The 19,170-nt window shown below is 40.5% G+C and overlaps 1 protein-coding gene across 24 annotated transcripts in view; it reads left to right on the top strand.

The window, feature by feature from the left end:
• The window catches only part of C2CD5 (C2 calcium dependent domain containing 5), a 120,494-nt gene that overhangs the window by 49,145 nt on the left and 52,179 nt on the right, over positions 1–19,170 (top strand). For all 24 annotated transcript variants that reach the window (XR_010921940.1, XR_010921941.1, XR_010921942.1 and 21 more), the window contains one exon: positions 15,597–15,711. Coding sequence is in view for 21 of the 24 variants with exons in the window: in XM_067559228.1 (XP_067415329.1) it covers positions 15,597–15,711 (115 nt within the window). In the remaining 3 variants the exon portion in view is untranslated. The remainder of the gene's footprint in view (positions 1–15,596; positions 15,712–19,170) is intronic.

Raw genomic sequence — 19,170 nt, forward strand, 5'->3', positions numbered from 1 at the left:
TCCTATTCCTCTAGAAAAGCTGGCACTGGTCAGAGAGGTGGCACCAGATGATTGAGTCTGGTTAGCCTTTCCCTATGCCTTGGCTGCCATAGTGACAAATGCCAGCTCAGTGACCTTTATGGACCCCTTGGGTATTCCATCAGGCTCAAGGGTCGCAACCGGGACGGTCGCTGTCGCTATCGCTCGCCTCCAGGAGCAGATATCACCCACCTCAATAAGAGGACGTGCTTCCGCTTGGTACCAAAACCAGCACCGAGCACAATGCCATGCCCGGCACCGAGTTTGAGGAACCAGCACAGTGCACCCTCTAGGGACAGAAGGTCAAGAAACTGCCCCGGTTAGAGCATCATTGTCTCTGTCTCCAGACGAAGCAGTTGCGGGGTCCTCAGCATCACTGTTTGCAGATGACAGCAGAGCCCATCAGGAGCTCTTGAGGAGTATGGTGCAGAATTTAGGGGTCCAGATTGAGGAGTGCTCCAACAACACAGACCCTATGGTAGACCTTCTAACCCCTGTGGGCCCATCCAGGGTAGCACTACCACTAATAAAGACCATTCATGACACAACAGAGTCACTATGGCAGACCCCAGCGTCCCTGCCTCTAACTGCGAAAAGAGTAGAGAGAAAATATTTTGTACCTTCAAAGGATCATGAATATCTGTATACTCATCCCGCCCCCAGGACAGCTTGTAGTTGCAGCAGCTAATGAGCATGAGAGGCAAGGTCAGCAAGGCCCAAAGGCAAAGGATGCAAAATAATTGGACCTCTTCGGGAGAAAGTTGGGGCTCCAACTCTGTATTGCGAACCAACTGGCGGAGTTGAATAGATACAATTTTAACTCTTGAGGGGGGTCTATGTCAGAGTTCTTGGAATCTGTACCATCAGACTCCAGGGCAGAGTTCACAACCCTGATAAAGGAAGATAAGTCAGTTGCAAGGGCCCGGCTTCAAATGGCACTGGATATAGCGGATGCTGCAACTCGCATCATGTCATCAGCAGTAGTGCTGTGTCAGAGCTCATGATTGGGCTTACAACCTGAGATCTAGCAGATGATCCAGGATCTTCTCTTCGAAGGCCCGGCACTGTTCTCTGACCAAACAGACTCAAAACTGCACATACTTAAGGACTCTCGGACTACTTTAAAGTCCTTAGGCCTCCCCACTTCAGCACCCCAAAGAAGGCATTTCAAACCTCAACCTCTATCTCAAGTCTACCAATCCCAACCCAGACAGAAGTATAATCATAAAAGGGGAATGTTTACAGAAGGAAATCCTCTCAGCCTTCTACCAGTCAAGGCTGTGGACTGGCGAGGCAATCTTCTGTTCCCAAACAGAACTTTGAGGGTGTGCCTGAGGATGGCCTATAATTTCAGGACTCAAATTCTTCACCCCCATTCTATATGGATCGGTTATCCCATTTCTACCATGCATGGGTCCAAATCACATTGGATCGTTGGGTGCGATGCATGGTAGAACTGGGATACTCTCTTCAATTCAGTTCCTCTCCTCCCTCCCTGTCCCTCTTCAGGAACTATTCTCTCAAGCAACTTGTAATCCAAGAGGTGCAGGCGCTCCTACAGCGGTAGAGGAGATTCATAGGGAGCTAAGGGGTCAAGAGTGAGTTGCTTCTGCTATTTCCTAATCCCAAAAGCCAAAGGTGGTTTCAGATCCATTCTGGACTTACATAACCTCAGCAGATTCATGAAGAAGTTGAGGTTCCACATGGTCTCTTTGGCCTCGATTATTCCCTCCTTGAATCTGGGGGATTGATACACCGCCCTCAACTTGAAGGACGCGTACTTTCATGTGTCGATCATTCCAAGTCACAGAAGATTTCTCCGGTTCATAATCAACTAAACCCACTACCAGTTCACTGTACTTCCGTTCAGCCTTTCTGCGGTACCTTGAGTGTTTGGTGGCCATTGCCGCATTCCTTAGGAAGAGGAAGGTGCAAGTCTATCCATACCTCCGTGACTGGTTGATCAAAAGTCGCACCAAAGCACAAGTGGAAACAGATGTACAATTGATAAGGTCAACCTTCACCAAATTGGGTCTCCAGGTCAGTGTGCAGAAGTCAAACTTAACTCCCACTCAGAGGATAGAGTTCATAGGAGCAGTGCTAGATTCAAACCAGGCCAAGGCTTTTCTTCCGGAATCTTGATTCTGGACTATGTGCTCCATCATAGAAGAGTTGAAACAGTACCCCACCATCATGGCCTGAAGCTGCCTGAAACTGCAGGGGCATTTAGCAGCATGAATATAGGTTATTCAGTATGCCAGGCTACGTCTCAGACCACTCCAGGCTTGGCTCGCCTCTGTGTATCATCTGTTGCGTGACCACATTGACAGGGTAGTCTTGCTTTCCCCTCCCCCATGTTAGAAACCCTCCACTAGTGGCTCAATTCACAGTCGTTACCCCTCAGTATGCCTGATCACCGACCCCTCAGCGATGGGCTGTGGAGCTCATCTAAGAGGACTCAGGATCCAAGGCCTCTTGTCCCAGGCAGAGCTCTCGCTCCACATCACTGTGAGAGAACTGAGGGCGGCATGCTTGTCCTTCCAAGCCTGCCTGGAAGGCAAATGTGTATCAGTCATGATGGACAACACAACAGTGATGTTCTATATGAACAGACAGGGTGGAGCACGCTCCTCTCTCCTATGCCGGGAAGCACTTGAACTGTGGGACTTTTGCATAGTCCACTCGATTCACCTCAAGGCATCCTACATGCCCAGCTTGCAGAACGAGTTCGTGGACCACCTCAGCAGGTCTTTCTCCAACCGCGAGTGGTCTCTTTGCCTGGATGTGGCGAATGACATCTTCTAACGGTGGGGAGTTCCCCACGTAGACTTGTATAAGACAAGACGCAACAGGCAGTGCATTGTAGTTCTGCTCCTTCCAGAATCATAGCCCAGGATCGATCGCAGATGCATTCCTCATCCCTTGGAAAGGTCATCTGTTCTATGCATTTCTACCAATCCTGCTCATTCACAGGGTCCTGCTGAAGATCAGGAAGGAAAGATCCTCTGTAATTCTGGTAGCCCCAGCATGGCCACGACAACTCAGGTACACCACATTCCTTTGAGTGGAAGCTGATTTCAGTCTGCTGCTGGTTCCAGACTTGATCACACAGGACTGAGGCTGCCCTAGTCACTCTAATCTAGAGTCTCTACACCTCACGGTGTGAAAATTTCAAGGCTGAACCCTCTGGAATTAGAATGCTCAGAACCAGTCAGAGAGGTCCTCCTTGGCAGCAGAAAACCTTCCAGCAGGGCCACTTACCTAGCTTAAGTGGAAAATATTTTTCCATCTGGTCAATGCAGAAGTGTACTCTGCCTGCATTGTCATCAATACCTCTCATCTTGGACTATCTGTTACATCTCAAAAAGCAGGGGCTGTTGGTGTCCGTCAATTAAGGCCCACCTGGCTGCAATCTCTGTTTTTCATCCCTGGGTTGCAGGCTGTTCAGTCGTTGCCAACCCCATGGTGGGGTATTTTCTTAAAGATCAAGCTAGGTTATATCCTCAACATGTCAGCCGATTCCCCAGTGGGATCTCAACCTTGTACTGTCAGGACTGATGGGTCCTCAGTTTGAACCTCTAACGACAATGCTCGCTTCTCTATCTGTCCTTGAAGGTAGCCTTTCTAGTAGCCATAACTTTGGCCAGGAGAGACTTGAAACTCAGGGCCCTTATATCTGAGCCTCCTTATATGGTTTTCTTCAAAGACAAGGTTCAGCTGAGCCCTCACTGGGCTTTCCTTCTGAAGGTGGTGTCACAATTCCACTCAAACCCAGACAATATTCCTTCTGGTTTTCTACTCAGAGCCACAATCTAACAGCCTAGAGCAGAGGCTGCATTCTCTGAATGTTAGACGGGCCTTGGCTTTTTATATTGAGAGGACTAAACCCTTTAGAAAAACAATGCAACTCTTCATAGCAATAGTAGACAGGATGAAAGGCCATCTAGTATCATAACAAAGAATCTCTTCATGGATCACGTTGTATATGAGGACATGTTATGATTTGGCAAAAATACCAGCCCCAGCACTGACAGCTCACTCCACAAGGGCAAAAGCGTCCTTGGCAGCGTTCCTCACTCAGATTCCGATCCAAGATATTTGTAGAATCATGATGTGGTTGTCTGTTCACACATTTGTGGTATACTGTGCTATTACACAGCAAGTCAGAGACGATGCTGCATTTGGTAGAGCGGTACTGCAATCTGCAGGTCATTGAATTCTGACCGCCCTTCTCCTATGGATCTGCTTGGGAGTCACCTACTTGAAATTGACATGAGCAAGCACTCAAAGAAGAAAAAACAGTTACTAATATTCCATAACTGTTGATCTTCAAGATGTGTTGCTCATGTCTATTTCAAGACCCACCCGCCTACCCCTCTGTTGGAGCCAGCCAGCAAGAAGGAACAGAAGAGGCGGGGGTTGGCAGGGCTTTATATAAGGTGCCATGATGGCATGACTCCAGGGGGTTCCAGAGCCAACCGTATGAATAACAGTAAGGGGAAATCCTTCCAGTGACTGTGCACGCGATGCACACACCTACTTGGAATGAACATGAGCTACACATTGAAGAACTGTTACAGAAGGTTAGTAACCATTTTTTAGTCATTTCATTGTATGTTTACATTCAAGATTTATAATTCAGTAAAGAGTGTCTTAAAAAAAAGAGAACACTTATCTGGTTTTAATCTTTGCTTAAAGTGATTTCTTGTATGAGCTAAGCATACTGATTTTAAAACTATCCTTAAATTAAAACTTTGCATAAATTCTTTGGGGGCCAAATTCTCTTTTCTGTGCACCGGCAAAATTCTTTTAAATCAGTGTAGTTGCATCACTATAACAAAGTCACAGTTTGTGTTTGCATAATTAAATGGAAAAGTGCCAGATCACTGCTCTCCTATTATTGCACAAAATCATTATTCATACACACGGACTCTTTAGGTTTGGAAACATGGGGCCTGATTAAAGCCAACTGAAGTCCATGTAAATTCCTTCTCTGACTTTTGGTTCAGGCTTAAGATGATAAAGGGTGATGGGCAATGGTGGAACTATGTGCAAGCCTGAAAAGGGCAATTAAAAAAGAGCTAGAATGGGCCCACCAGAAATCTTTTAATACAAACCTTAGAAAACTTTCAGGAAAGTGTAGCTAAGCGTGTAGTTAAAATTACCCACAGGCAGTTTATGTATGCAGCTAGAACTGAGATGGCAGATAACCCAAGGTCTAATTGACTTTGGCAGCATTACAGAAATGACTCTATGTAAACATTAACAATTCTTGAATAATTTTTCCAATCTAGTAGACGCAACAGATTTTCCTTTCACTTGTTTATCTGTCTATTTGCTGTTTTACTGCTTCATCTGTATTTTCTTTTAAAACAAATATATTTGTAATGCCCAGTGCAAGGTCATTTTGATTCCTGTTTTATCTTAAAATTATGTCCCATCCTTAATTTTTCTAGAGATACTGTAGCTATACAGGCTTGTATTCCTTGTCTCTTGAATAGAATTGTGGTTAAGACTCCACTCAGCAATGTAACTCTGACTTTATGCGGTAGTACTTTATTCAGTGTTTTTTAAAAAACCGCAAAAGATATTTAGCTTGTTAATATGCACTCACTTAAGCCTGATCCAACTCCCATTGAAGTAAATGGAAGGGCTTCCATTAATTTCACTGGGTATTAAATTTGGGCATTTAGAGTTGGAGTCCTTTCCTTTTTTATCCAAGAACATATGTGGTACCCAGAGCTGTGATTGTGGAGACTTTGTGAACTTAATGTGTAAAAGCATCAGGAACATAAACATGAATAGAAAGTGTGGAGGAACATAGCCCTGTGAATAAATCCATCTTATTTCTGTAACTGTGTGCTGATGTAAGTTGTCGCTTTCTTGCTGACTACTGACATATATAGTGTTCTTTCCATATACGACTTTTATTGTTCCTATTCTGTATTGGTGTCAGTAAGAGAAGTTAAGTCCCTCTGTGTTTGCAATTCTATGTATAGTCTCCTTAGAATAGTTTTAGGATTGCATGTTTCTGATTCCTGTCCCAAACCCATTCATCATGTCAAACCAACAGGATAAGAAGCCCTGTGGATGGTGGAAAGCAGTAGATGTGATATATCTCGACTTTAATAAGGCTTTTGATACTGTCTCATGTGACCTCATAAGCAAATTAAAGAAATATAGCCTAGATGAATCTACAATTGGAGGTGAATATCTGGTTAGAAAACTATACTCAGAGAGTAGTTATCAATGATTCACAGCGAAGCTGAAAAGGTATATCAAGTGGGGTCCCATAGGGACCTGTTCTGAGTCTGGTTCTATTCAATATCTTTATCAGTGATTTGGATAGCATAGAGAGTACCCTCATAAAGTTTGCAAACGATACCTAGCTGGGCAGGGTTCCAGGCTCTTTAGAGGACAGGCTTAGAATTCAAAATGATCGTGACAAACTGGACAAATGGTCTGAAATAAATAGGATGAGATTCAATAAGGATAAATGCAAAGTACTACATTTAGGAAGGCATAATCAATTGCACAAATACAAAAGTGGAAATGATTGCCTACAAAGGAGTACTGCAGAAAAGGTTCTGAGGGTTATAGTGGCTCACAAACTAAATTATGAATCAACAATGTTGCAAAAAAAGCAAACATTCTGGGATATATTAGCAGGAGTATTGTAAGCAAGATACAAAAGATGATTCTTCCACTTTACTCAGCGCTAATAAGGCCTCAGCTGGAGTTCTGGGGACACTTCGGGAAAGATGTGGACAAATTGGAGAAAGTCTGGTGAAGAGCAACAAAAATGATAAAAGCTCTAGAAAACATGACATATAAGTAAAGACTGAAAAAACTGGGTTTGTTTAATATGGAGGAAAAGATGGAGGGTAGACATAACAGTCTTCAAGTATGTAAAAAGTTATAAAGAAGAGGGTGATTAATTGTTCTCCTTATCCACTGAGGACAGAACAAGAAATAAAAGGCTTAAGTTTGACCCTGTCTACACTTACCTCCGGGATTCGGCGGCAGTTGACGGGAGTTACACAAGCTACACAAAAAACTTGCGTAACTCCCGTCGACTTGTGGGCTCCTCTTCTGTGCACCGTCTTCACTGCACTGTGCCGATGGGAACCGGGTTTCCGTTGATGCAGCGCTACGCCACTTGCGAAGGTAGTCTTAGTATGTCAATTTCTGGATCGACTGAGCGGGTCTTCACTGACCGCTCAGTCAATCCAGAGCAATTGATCTGACAGCAGCGACTTTCCCGCCGTCAATGTAGCCGTAGCCTTACACTATGGGAGATTTAGGTTAGACATTTGGAAAAACTTCTTAACTGTAAGGGTAGTTAAGCACTGGAACAAATTACCTATGGAGGTTGTGGAATATCCATCATTGGAGGTTTTTAAGAAGAGGTTAGACAAGTGCCTGTCAGGGATAGTCTATAATATTTAATCCTGCCTCAATGCAGAGGACTGGACAAGACGACATATTGAGGGCCCTTCCAGTTCTACATTTCTATGGGTCTGTGGTTATTACATATCAAAATACTTGGTCTGTGTTCATTTTTAAGGTGTGCACGTAGCTGGATTTGTTTAATCTTTTAGAAAGTGCTTGTATATAGTTGGTTTTGGTATACTCTTTACATACTAACTACACTTTAACAAACTTTATGGAGAGAAGAAGACAGGCTTTATCTTCTTATAGAGATGATACCTCTATTTTAAGGTAGTGCTGTTATTTAAAGGTGTTTTTAAATTATATTATTAATTGTGCCTGGGTGATAAAACAACAGATGTATGACAAATTAGGTATCTTTCTTCAATAACTAGTTGTGCTCCAAAGCAATAGTTGCAAACTTTGTCCCTGATGCTCTACTGAGATTCACTGTTCCTGTGCTCCTCTGCGGTCCCATTGACTTCATTGTGGAGATTTGTGCTAGAGGATCCTGATGCACGAGTGTGCGGCATTCAGCAGTATAATATAGGTGACTGATCAAGATAATAACTGAAAGCCTGAAAAAAAATAGGAAAGAGCTAAATATTTAAATTTGGCACTTAATTTGGACCTGGTCCACTGAGAAGAAGTGTTTTTTTGGCTTTTTTTAAGTTTGCAAATGTAAGCATTTAAAAATTACATACTGGCCATGTAATATGTGTAATTGTCATGACCATTTTTGACATTAATTAATACAAATAATAAATAATATAATATGGTAACATTTCAGCCTTAAACCTCAAGGACTAATCAGCAGAGAGTTTAATTTTAAAAGTGTGTATATATGAAACATACTTTGTGTTCTTTTAAAAATTATTTCTTGTTTATCTCCATGAGGGTCTGTATCTTCAGTACTCTTACAGTCGCACCCTGCAGCAGTCTCCTTGCATTCTAAATCATCAGACTATCTACTCATGTCTGCATTGCTGAGATTGCTGGGGCTAGATTGTTTTAAAATAGGTAACAGTAACTGGCTTGTTCTAGCTAATGCTGGTTACTATCAAACCCTCAGTGTGTAGATAATGTAGACTTTTAAAAAAATTATTTATTTATTTTTTTTTACTAGCAGACTGCTTGCCTGTGTTAGAGCTTATTTACTGGATTTACAGATTATTTACTTGAACTGTTGCTAATTGATGGAGAACTATCCCTTTGAATGTTATTTGTAGTACTTATGACTTCAGAACAGATTAAATCATACTTAGTTCTGTCCAGGTGATTCCTGGTTGTATAATACCAACGTAGTACATCTTTTGTAATTTGTCGAGTGTTGCTGATATAAGAACTGTTGAGCCATAGGGGCAGTCTTTTTTTTCAGTGCCAACAGTCAAACTGTTGTCTTCCCTTTGATATTTGGAATATTCTGCTTAGAATTCTAAAGTTAACGTATTTTAGTTCACAGCTGTATTATCACACCAATGAAAATCAGCACCTACCTTAAGTATTTAGAAGGTGCCTATCACTTTCGTATCTAAGCATCCTGTCAAAAATTGCTTAAGTGGCATTCATGGGAGACAAGGAGCAGGTACTGTGAGAGCTGTTAGAGTGTGAAATTGGGGTAAGGCAGTAATAGAAACCATTTTGGCATTTCAGGCTGGAGAGTCAGTCAGTCATTAGGCAGCCCAATCAGGGATGAACCCAGGTATCTCCAGGTATCTCCCCCGGCTGCAGGAAGCTCTGTGGCTTCACTGCCTTCAGAGGCATAGCTGCTCTCTGGTACCTCCTTCAGCTTCAGGAAGCTCCACGGCTGCTGCCTTCATAGCCCAACTCTGAAGGTGGTCTGATCTCCCTCTATGAGTGGCCATGCAGGGGAAGAGGAAGTGCTGTTCCTCTCCAGCCCCTCCAGGACTAGCAGCTGGAGCCTGGTGCATGGTAGGAGCCCCCACCTATGGCGCCCCTCAGCCCTGCCTCTCCCATTTTCCTTCCAATAGTTAGATTTCACATTGGAGATCTGATTTCACAGTCTGTGATATGTTTTTCACAGCCATGAATTTGGTAATCCTAATTATGTAGGATACTGACAGGGTCAGTTCAACAGCTCAGGTGACTCTTAGTTGGGGCCATTGTGACAACAGAGGTAATTGAGCTAATTGCCACTCTTCCTCTATACCTGATTTGCTTGTAGCAATTCATTTGTTGTAATGATTCAGTGGTATGAGAGATACTGTCCATGTGTGTCAAGAGTTGTCAATGAATACCATATGAATGAATGAATACCATATGAATACCATAAAACCATTAGTCGAGCACTGAATATTTTGTCCATTGTATAAACTTTGAAAATGAGCATATTAAATTTTCTTAGCTTTTTCATTTGCTGGTATGCTTACACTGGCTTTGCTATTTTAGTGTATTCTAGGTTGTTTGGGTTTATCAATTAAAATTACTTTATCCAGTTTCTGTTTCACCAAAAGCAATGTTTTTATTCGCACACGTTTTAGCTTTGTTGATAGACTGAGATTTTCAAAACAGATAGTTTGAAAATCTCTGTCTATAAGGTTTAGATTCCTCTTGTTCTACAGTAGGTTCAGTCCACAGTACCCTCTGTTTGTTTGTATGTGGGTAGGCCTGGGAGATTTGGGCCCTGTCTACATCTGGTGAGTGTCTAGTAATCAAAAGATTTTAGAATAACAGTAGAAAGTCTTAGATGTGCATATGGTCACTGTTGAGGATCAGATATGATCCTAAGGATCTGTTCTTGGACTGGAAACCAGACGAGAATTCCTGTACAAAAAACCAAAAGTTTGTTTCCCAAAAATGCACTCTGCAAAATACACTATTGAATTGTATTGGAAATCCATTCCAGTACCAGATCAGCAGATAAGCTAACTGCTACTATCAATGGAAAAAGAATGATCATGCTTTGATCTGGATCATACTCTAGAGGCAGGATCTCGTCCCCCGCACTTCTACTTTTCACTCTCAAGCCCAGTCAGGAGTATTTGCCAGAAAGGAGTTCTGAAAGGTGGAAGCAAGGGAGTTCAAGCAAGGGAGTACAGAGCAAAAGAGAACCACTCTGTCCACCCCTACAATTTTGAGAATATAGTAGCCCTCACTGCTACTGAATCTCTGCTCCACAAGATGTGTGGTGGTTGATCTGTATAATCCAAAGGTTGAATTTGAAATATATAGTGTTGTTCTCCAAAGCTCCACCCTTTTCAGACATCAGCAAGAAATGCCACTCAGTAGATTGTAAAAATCTTCATAATCTGATTGTCCTTCTCCTTTCTTAATGCTGATATTCTAAATGTTCATTATTAGACTTCAGTGTTAACACAACTGAAATTAACTGCAATAGTTCATACTTCATAGAGCTATTATTTCAGGCTGTCTGCAGCCTCTCTGTCAGACATCTCTGCATCATTTTACATTCAATTGATATTTGATGGCTCTATTTGCAACTTAAGGATCTAGAAACTTTTTTTTTTTTTTTTTTTAAAGTTCAAATTCTCCAGTGCAAGATGGCAGCTCCCAGAAAATAGTACTGGCTCATTGAGCCTCTGAGAGCTGGCCTAATTTAACTCCTGAAAAGAAATGCGGCTCTCGTTCAGGGAAGCCCCCAGGAATCTGGGCTCTGGAAATATACTCCCCTTGCCACCCGCAATAAAAGAACTGTACCAGTTCTGTTCTGTCTAGGGCTTTCATCCAGGGAGACAGGATTTTGTCCTGTGTCTGTATACAATCTAATAGAGATCAAACTTGCATTCTAAAGGAGAAAAGGGCTAAATTGACTATAGTTGGAATTGACTGGAAAGAACATATGGGGCTCAAGTAATAACTTTTATAATACAGTTGTGATGCATTTTTTTGCACTTTCCGAGACTGTTCAATAAACAGTAAGTTTGAGACTTTTCAGTTGGAGCAGGATGTAGTTTGCACTGTCTCTATGAGAATACCTTCCCATTTACATCATTTTTCAAATCTTTCAGCTCTAGAAACAATATGTTTACACTTCCACTTTGATATAAGCATCATGCTGATGTTGAAACATTAATACAAATATGTTATTTAATAATTAATTAAATACCTTGATATTCACAACATCGGGTTTGCAATAAAGGACAGTTAAATAGCAATAGAAATTTTTGCAAACCTTTTGCTTAAAGTTTTAGAAAACCCTTGCTAAACTAATAGATTTGCTAGAAAAGCTTGTGATTGAGTGCTATGTATGCTTGCCTTTGCTTTCACCTAGAATTCAGGGCCATTACTTTCTGTAACCATTTCAGTGAGCTGCCATAGTTTTCAGTCTGTACTGTCACCTGATCCAAGCATGCGCCAAAATACCCACCGTTTCTGGCTAATGTCTGCTGAATCTGCTTTGCGAACCCTTAGTTCTTTAAGCTTTTGCTTTAACCAAAAACAACACAGACACCCCTTTGGAGTGTACTGGACACATGCCATCCTGCTTCCCCTAACTCCTTTAATGTTTATGTAAATCCTTAGCTTTATCAAACGTGTAAATGCTACAACAGCATCCCCATGTGGAATTGTGTGGCTCATGTGTCAAAATAAAAGGCTGCTTGTGGTGAATATATTTGTCTGAAAAATATGAATGCCTACACATTGCACTGCATTTAGTGTTTTGTATCAATTACTATTCCAATGTCATGGTGTTTGACTTTAATTGTATAAAATCATTTTGTATTTTAATATGCAAAGGTAAGTTTGTGTATACTAAATATGCAGTGTTTTATATATTTACATATATATAAATTACCTTGGTTCACATTATCTTACCACATTTTGAAAAAAAATTAGTTAGCCCTACATTTAAATGACAGAAGAAGATGATCTCTTCATTCATACACACTTGTTGACAAACATGGCTCCTGTGGGATTTCTTTTTAATCTTGTGCAGTGGCAATTGGTTGACTTTTATCCACGGTATTGGTCCTAGTCCTATTGCCCATTGTCTGTGATGGAGAAAAAAAGTGTTGACTTTAATGGGAATGGGATCAGGCCCATTATATGACAGTGGATTAATAGTGCTTTTACTTTATATCTTACTATTCCTGACATGTTGACAAAAATCTGGGGAAAGAATCAGGGGTAAAATGTTGTCTGAACACCCCACAGCCAAAAGAAATAGCTATGAATCTCTAGGGTGCTGAGTCTGCATCATCTCCCAATATAATATACAATGTTTTAGAGTCAGGTGAGTTGAATACATTTTCTTGTAATTTTTTAGGAAGCTCACTCCTAAACTTTGTGATCCACATGCCCAAAATCTCAATGGGGGAAAGTGATATGTGGTACCAATGTGGGGACCTGTCATTATTTCTACTTTTTCTGTTTCTCTTTGTCCCAATTCCTTCTCTTTTGGTTTTGTTCCCACCCCATTCTTGTTTGTGTCATCTTACTGGTTGTATTTGTATTGTACTTTCTTCTCTCACCTTTTTTCTTTTTTCCTGTTTGTTTTTTCTCCTGACTATTCAATACTTTGTCTCCACCTTCTCCCTTCCTTTTTTCTTTTGCACTTTTTTTGTCTGAGGCCAACAGCAGTAAGCAGTAGCAGCTGCCAAACTGTAACGCTTTCCATACTTAGGGCTGCAGAGGGAAACTGACCAGCATCCTAGCACAAGTTGATTTCCTTTTGCATCAAACTCTTTATGCATAGCTGCAAAAAGGAACAGACTAGGATCATGAGATATTTTTGCGAATATTTCTCTGTGCAAAGTTATAATGTATTGGAGGATTGTTAATCTAGCTACATACCTGTTGCCCACTCTAACTGATCAGGTGTAGTGAGTAGCTAACTAGCCACATGTAAGTGCTTTGGATGCCCTGTGCTCCTCACTTGTAAACTGCAAGGTTAGTAAACTTAGTTGTGTAATAGACATTAATAATTGAAGTACTTGTCTCTGATTGGGTGTGGGTAGAGGGATCTCTCTTGAGATTTCTACTAACCTTGGCACCTGCATCACTGTGAACCTCTCTAAGGCTAGTGAGGATTAGGGATAGCACCTTTCAGAATGTATTAGTTGCTTTGTCTTCTACACCTGCCACCCATATGGCTGGCACTTGTAGTACTCTCCCTAGAGTTTGAAAGAACTGCCTCTGTAGTGTTCCCAGCTTCTGACAGGTGAAAAGCATGGGACATTGTTGAGTGTTTGAATGCAGATCCTCAGTGTGAGCCAGGTTTTCTGTGTTCAAACTTGCAGTCAAAATAGCTTTTAATGATGACTCAATGCTCCCATTAGTGACAGCATATAAAACTTACAGTGATGTCACTGAAAGTGTATAACCGGTCTATTCACTGCTATTACTAAGCAGAGTGTGTGGGGTTTTATTAGTAAACACAGTGGAACCCTACTTTTAGTAAACTGGGTGTAGTGAAACTTGATTTATCATTAAGTCAATAACAGTAACAAATTTCTTTAGTGTGTAAATTGCACTTCTGACTAGTGAATTCCTATGAAGAGTGAAATTTTTGTGTGTATGTATATATATATAATATTTATTTTACAGACATACACACACATTTCACTATAAGATTTCTCTGTAATTTTTTGCTGTTTAACATTTTTCTTTCTGCTGAGGAAGCATGCACAGAGTTGTTACAGTGCTGTGGATTCAAGTGTTAAAGGTCAGGAATAGTTGGAGAACACAGTGTAAAGCTCAGCAAAGTACACTATTTTTCCCCAAAAAAATATCCTTTTAATCTTTTTATTTATAGAAAAAAATAATTGTTAGTTTCTATTTTAGATATGCAGAAGTCCAATTAAAAAACAAATATGTTTGCACAATAGAATTTTGGACTTAATTCACAAATTTCCAAGCAGCTGCCTTTTTAACTTGGTGCATTTATGTTGCATCACAGCCCAATTATGGGCCTAACGTGGTATATAGGTATTGTAAACAATATATACAAAGATTCACCATGCTGCATTTGTAGTAAAGCATTTACCTGGCCAGTTCCCAGTATGGCTCAGGTTTTGGAACTGGTATTTTGGGCCCCGATCCTGCAAAGAGATCTGTGCAGGCAAGTGCTTGTGCCTGTGCAAAGTGCCATTGACTTCAGTGGGACTCTGTAATCATAAGGGTCTACATAGACAGATCCCTATGTAGCATCTGGGTATTAGTGATTTATTAACCATATTTTGTTTATCAAAAATGTAAATGACTATTAATTATAGGTGCTGCAGACATAGCAATGCACTTTTGAAAGAACAGGGACCAATGTTGCAGACCCTTCACCAGAACATCTATTGATTCCACATGTAGAGGGTTTGCAGAATTAGAGTCCTTGTTTAAAAAGTAATTGTTTTGATATTTAAAGTTAATGAATGTTACTCTAAAGCTTTTTTGGTAGCATTTATTACTGCATTTGAATGTCTAATATAAGTGGTACTCAGGAAGTGTAGATGATTTTTTTTTTTTTAATTTCTTGGCCTTACTTTAAAGTTTATAAAATTAATCTGGTTAATAACGTCTGGATTCTAAATAAACAGTTTTTGAGAAATAAGAGTTTAAAACACACTCAGTTTCCTTAGGACCGAGTTACTGAAAATGCAGATGAGATGTGGACCACAAAGCTCTGTGTTGGCCTATGACCTACTCTTTAATATGGAGATGTGTTCAACAGAGATAACAAGTCTGCTTGGACCAAGATAAATGCTATAATTTGTTTTTACAAGCTGCAGCTCTGTATTAAAGATGAGGGTGCCTAAAATCTACACTTTTGTAAATTACTTGCAGTCCTCAGGCTCTTGGCAAGTTACCAATATGACCTTCAAGTAGGTAAAGCTTGAAGCAGTGGCTACAACATTTTGGTTTCTGCTGCTGCAGGAATAGCAACAAGAACACAGTTAATCTAACAAATCCTATTTCCACTTGTTAGAAACAAGGAAATAAATGAAACGGAGCCATGCTGGCTTTTGCTCAATAAGCAACATAAAGAAGAAGCATTGTTTGCTAACTGGTAAAAGGACAAAATAGATACGGGAAAAAATTCAAAGGTGCAAGTATACTACAATGAATGTAACAATTTAAAAACAGCAATTAATAGACAGTTTATAGTTTAATCACATACTTCTTTAAATTGATGTGCTGCAGAATAGTGAACTGATTTATACTTTGTCTTTCAGATGAACCAGAGACACGAGATGCGTGGTGGGCAGAAATCAGACAAGAGATAAAATCCCATGCCAAGGCATTGGGTTGTCATGCTGTGGTGGGCTACAGTGAATCAACTAGCATTTGGTAAATCATGATGATTTGATTTTCTAAATGCCATAGAACATAATTCTGTACCATCTTCTATGGATTAAAAATTGGGATAAGAGAGTTCAAAATAGGTGTTGATACTGTGTAGCATACAAGTTTTGAAGAGTTCGCTAAAACATCTTTCATCTTAGGTTTCAAACTTAGGATAAAACAGCTGTGTTTTCACATGCTTTTCAGAATTTATTCTATAGCCATTGTCATAAGTATTCCTTAGCATGCTATTGCTAGACTTTAAATTTACATATTTACTTTTGGCAGTAATAACATTAACTTGTCTAATTCTCAAGTTCACTACATTTTATCTGCCAGAATACCTGGGCATTTTATTTAAATATGTTTTATAGTTACACTTTATTGTCAAGGAATGACTGATAGGTCAGAAGTAAAAGAGACACTTTTAAGGCATGGAAGCAGGGGCATCCTTCTCTAGGAATTACTCGTAAATTGAGCCAGAGCATCTTGCCACCCAGAGCAGGAGTACTGCAGGCTGAGTGTTCCTATCCTGGATCTCTCTTTGAGATGTATTGACCATGATTTTTCTCCTCCAATACCACACAGAGAAAATAATGTGTATAGCCTTTCGGGCCAAAATTTGAGGGATTGCGTTTTTCCACTTCCGTGACACAGTAGATGCACTTTCCCGGACAAAGACATCAAACTGGTCATAGCAATGGCTTCCTTCCACAAGTGTAATATGTTTCCCAAAATTACAAAGACAAGTGAGCCTCTCGGAGATTGAGCCATAGAGAGAAGTTAGGGTCACCTGCTATGGCTCCAGTAGCTATAGTAGGCTGTCTTCCATCCACTTAGAATTCAAGGGACACAGAAACAGAGTAGCCCAATTTATTTGAAAGTATAAGAACGTACAACCAGCTCAGCTAGAAGCCAGAACTGCACTGACCTATCCTATCCTTTGAAGGATAAGACTATCCCACCTACCTTCTGTATTTAAGTGGTTTATCATAACCTTGTGGGGAGCAATATGGAATCCTCCTATCTACTTCCAGTCTCCCTGGTTCACAGGTCATATCTCATCCCGCTCCGGAAAGCAACCCGTACAGAAATCTTTCTATGGGCCAAATACCAGGATATTTAAGTGGGATCAATTACAGAGGAGCAAGGAAAAGAGATGCACTTTCTCCCAAGGAAAGTCAGAAAGAGCTGATGGTTGGCATCACCTTCATAATACCAGAGAGGGAAAATTACCAGATACATTTGAGCCTGACAGGCTGAGGGATCTACATAGGTTCCATAGACATACAAGCACCACCCTTGTCTGGCTCAGCTTCAGGTGGCCTTCGTAGTCGAAGACAAACATTAGTCATTTCATGCAATGGTAAAACAGTATCATTCAGAGGGGAAGGAGGAGAAGAGGAATCAGGAGCAACTCACACACGTAGATGGCTCAAATACTGTTCAATATGGCAGAACCAAACCTCTATATAAAAGTAGTGCATTTGAAAGGAATCCTAAACATAAGAGCTGACTGACTAAGCTAAAAAGAAACCAAGGGAGAATAGAGTCTCAAAGTGGAGGTTTTCAGTTGGATAACTAGGGACCTGGGATGACTAGAAATGGAAACTTTCACATCTTCAGAACAGGAGAGTTAGGGTTTTCACTTCAGTTCAATTGCTATATCAGAGATTAAAAGATAGTTGACAAGAATTTTTCAATGCTAGACTAAGTCTGAACATTTTCCTTAAAAGTGTCACAGGAAAGAGCACTTGTGCTGGGGTTTTTTTCTTTCCCCCCAACTCAACACCACAGTTGAGAACACCACAGTTCTATGTTTGTTTGGGGGATTTTTAGCCTGAATATGGACCCATGCCCCAGTAATCTCAAAATATTTGTGATGTTATGATATCCTTTTTGTCCACCTTGATGTCTTAAGGTTTTAAAGGTGGTCTCAATGCTTTCATAGCCTGCCTATTCATCCATGTCCAATGTGGAGTTACAGCATGGTTTGACAAGCTCCAGAACAGTCAGTTTGAACTATCTTTTTATTTCCTGGCTCTTAAATTGACCTTCCAAATAGCTTTTGCATCAGCTAGGATGATCTTGGAACTAAGTATCCCCTCCATAGGATATTTATAAAGATAAAGCTGTCTTTAGACCTTCCTACTGGTGATGCATAGATCTCAAGAAGTAATCCTACTATCGAGATGATCCCATCCTAGCCACCAGAAAGAATAAGCAATATTAAGATTTTGCATTTAAAAAAATAAAACTAGACAGAAAATCAGTCTCTATTTGCAGTGACAGTGGTAAGCTGCAAAAGGAAAAAGGCATCCAAAGAACACCTTTACAAGATGGGTAAAAGGATGCACCACTGCAGTGTATAAGATGAGCAGACATGGACAATCTGAAAGCATCATGGCAGTTTCCACCAGATACCTGGCCCCATTGTATTCTAAGGGGACTTGTGTAGTGGCTGAAGAAACAAGGATCTTTAACTTTCACAAGTTTTCCTTCTTTTCAAATACAGCCTTTGGGAGTAAAGTTCTCCAGGCTGTGGCAGAGTAGGGCTTGTACTGAAAATGAGAATCTGTTCATCTAGATTGTAAATTAGTCTTCAGCTAAATAATACGATGAGTAGTCCAGTTCCATTATTTTTTCTGGATGTTAATACTTAATTTTGTTTTAGTATGGAGGCAGGAACATACTAATTTTTTCATACATTTATATAACCAATCAGTTAGTAGTGTATTTTACATTGAGTTGTTGCTAGGACTTTGAATTGACAATACTTGTTCATTGATGGTGGAAGAGTTAAATAGGAGTCCCCTGCTGATTTTCATTTCAACCTGATTCCATGCCTTAAAGAAGAGGGACTTGCATATTTGCAGTATTGGCCTACCACACATGCTGTATCTGAGGTGGTGGGTCAGGAGGAGGAATTGCAGGCAAATTAAAATAAATTAGGAGGAATTACAGGTAAATAAGACAAATTTCTCATTCTAAGGATGGACAAAGGGCATCATTTAGTTTTTCTTTTTCAACATAGTGTGTTTGATTTAGTGTTTTCCCTTAGGCTTCACTGTTCACTGTCTAACATTCGTAAAATTGTAGAAACATTAAATGTTCTTCTTTGAGTGCTTGGTTGCGTCCATTCCATTGTAGGTGCCTGTGCGCTCCGTGCATGGTTACTGGAAAGTTTTTCCCCTTAGCAGATCCCGTAGGGCCAGCTTCAGTGCCCCCTGGAGTCCCACGCGCATGGCGCAGTATATGAGGTATTATTGGCCCTATAGCCCCTCAGTTCCTTCTTTCCGGCACTGACAGTTCCTGGAACTGCATTCTTACTTGCTTTGGTGCGTTCCTCTTAGCTGTAGCCTTTGTTTTTATAAGTACTTGTTAAGTAGTTGTTTAGATAGTTGTGAGTTGTTGTTGTAGTAGTAGATAAGGTAGTCCAGTTAGGGATCTCTACCCGGCGTCAGG

Source organism: Emydura macquarii, unplaced genomic scaffold, assembly GCF_026122565.2.
Source record: "Emydura macquarii macquarii isolate MOO-44397 ecotype Brisbane River unplaced genomic scaffold, CSIRO-AGI_Emac_v2 contig_2205, whole genome shotgun sequence".
Classification (NCBI taxonomy): domain Eukaryota; kingdom Metazoa; phylum Chordata; order Testudines; family Chelidae; genus Emydura; species Emydura macquarii.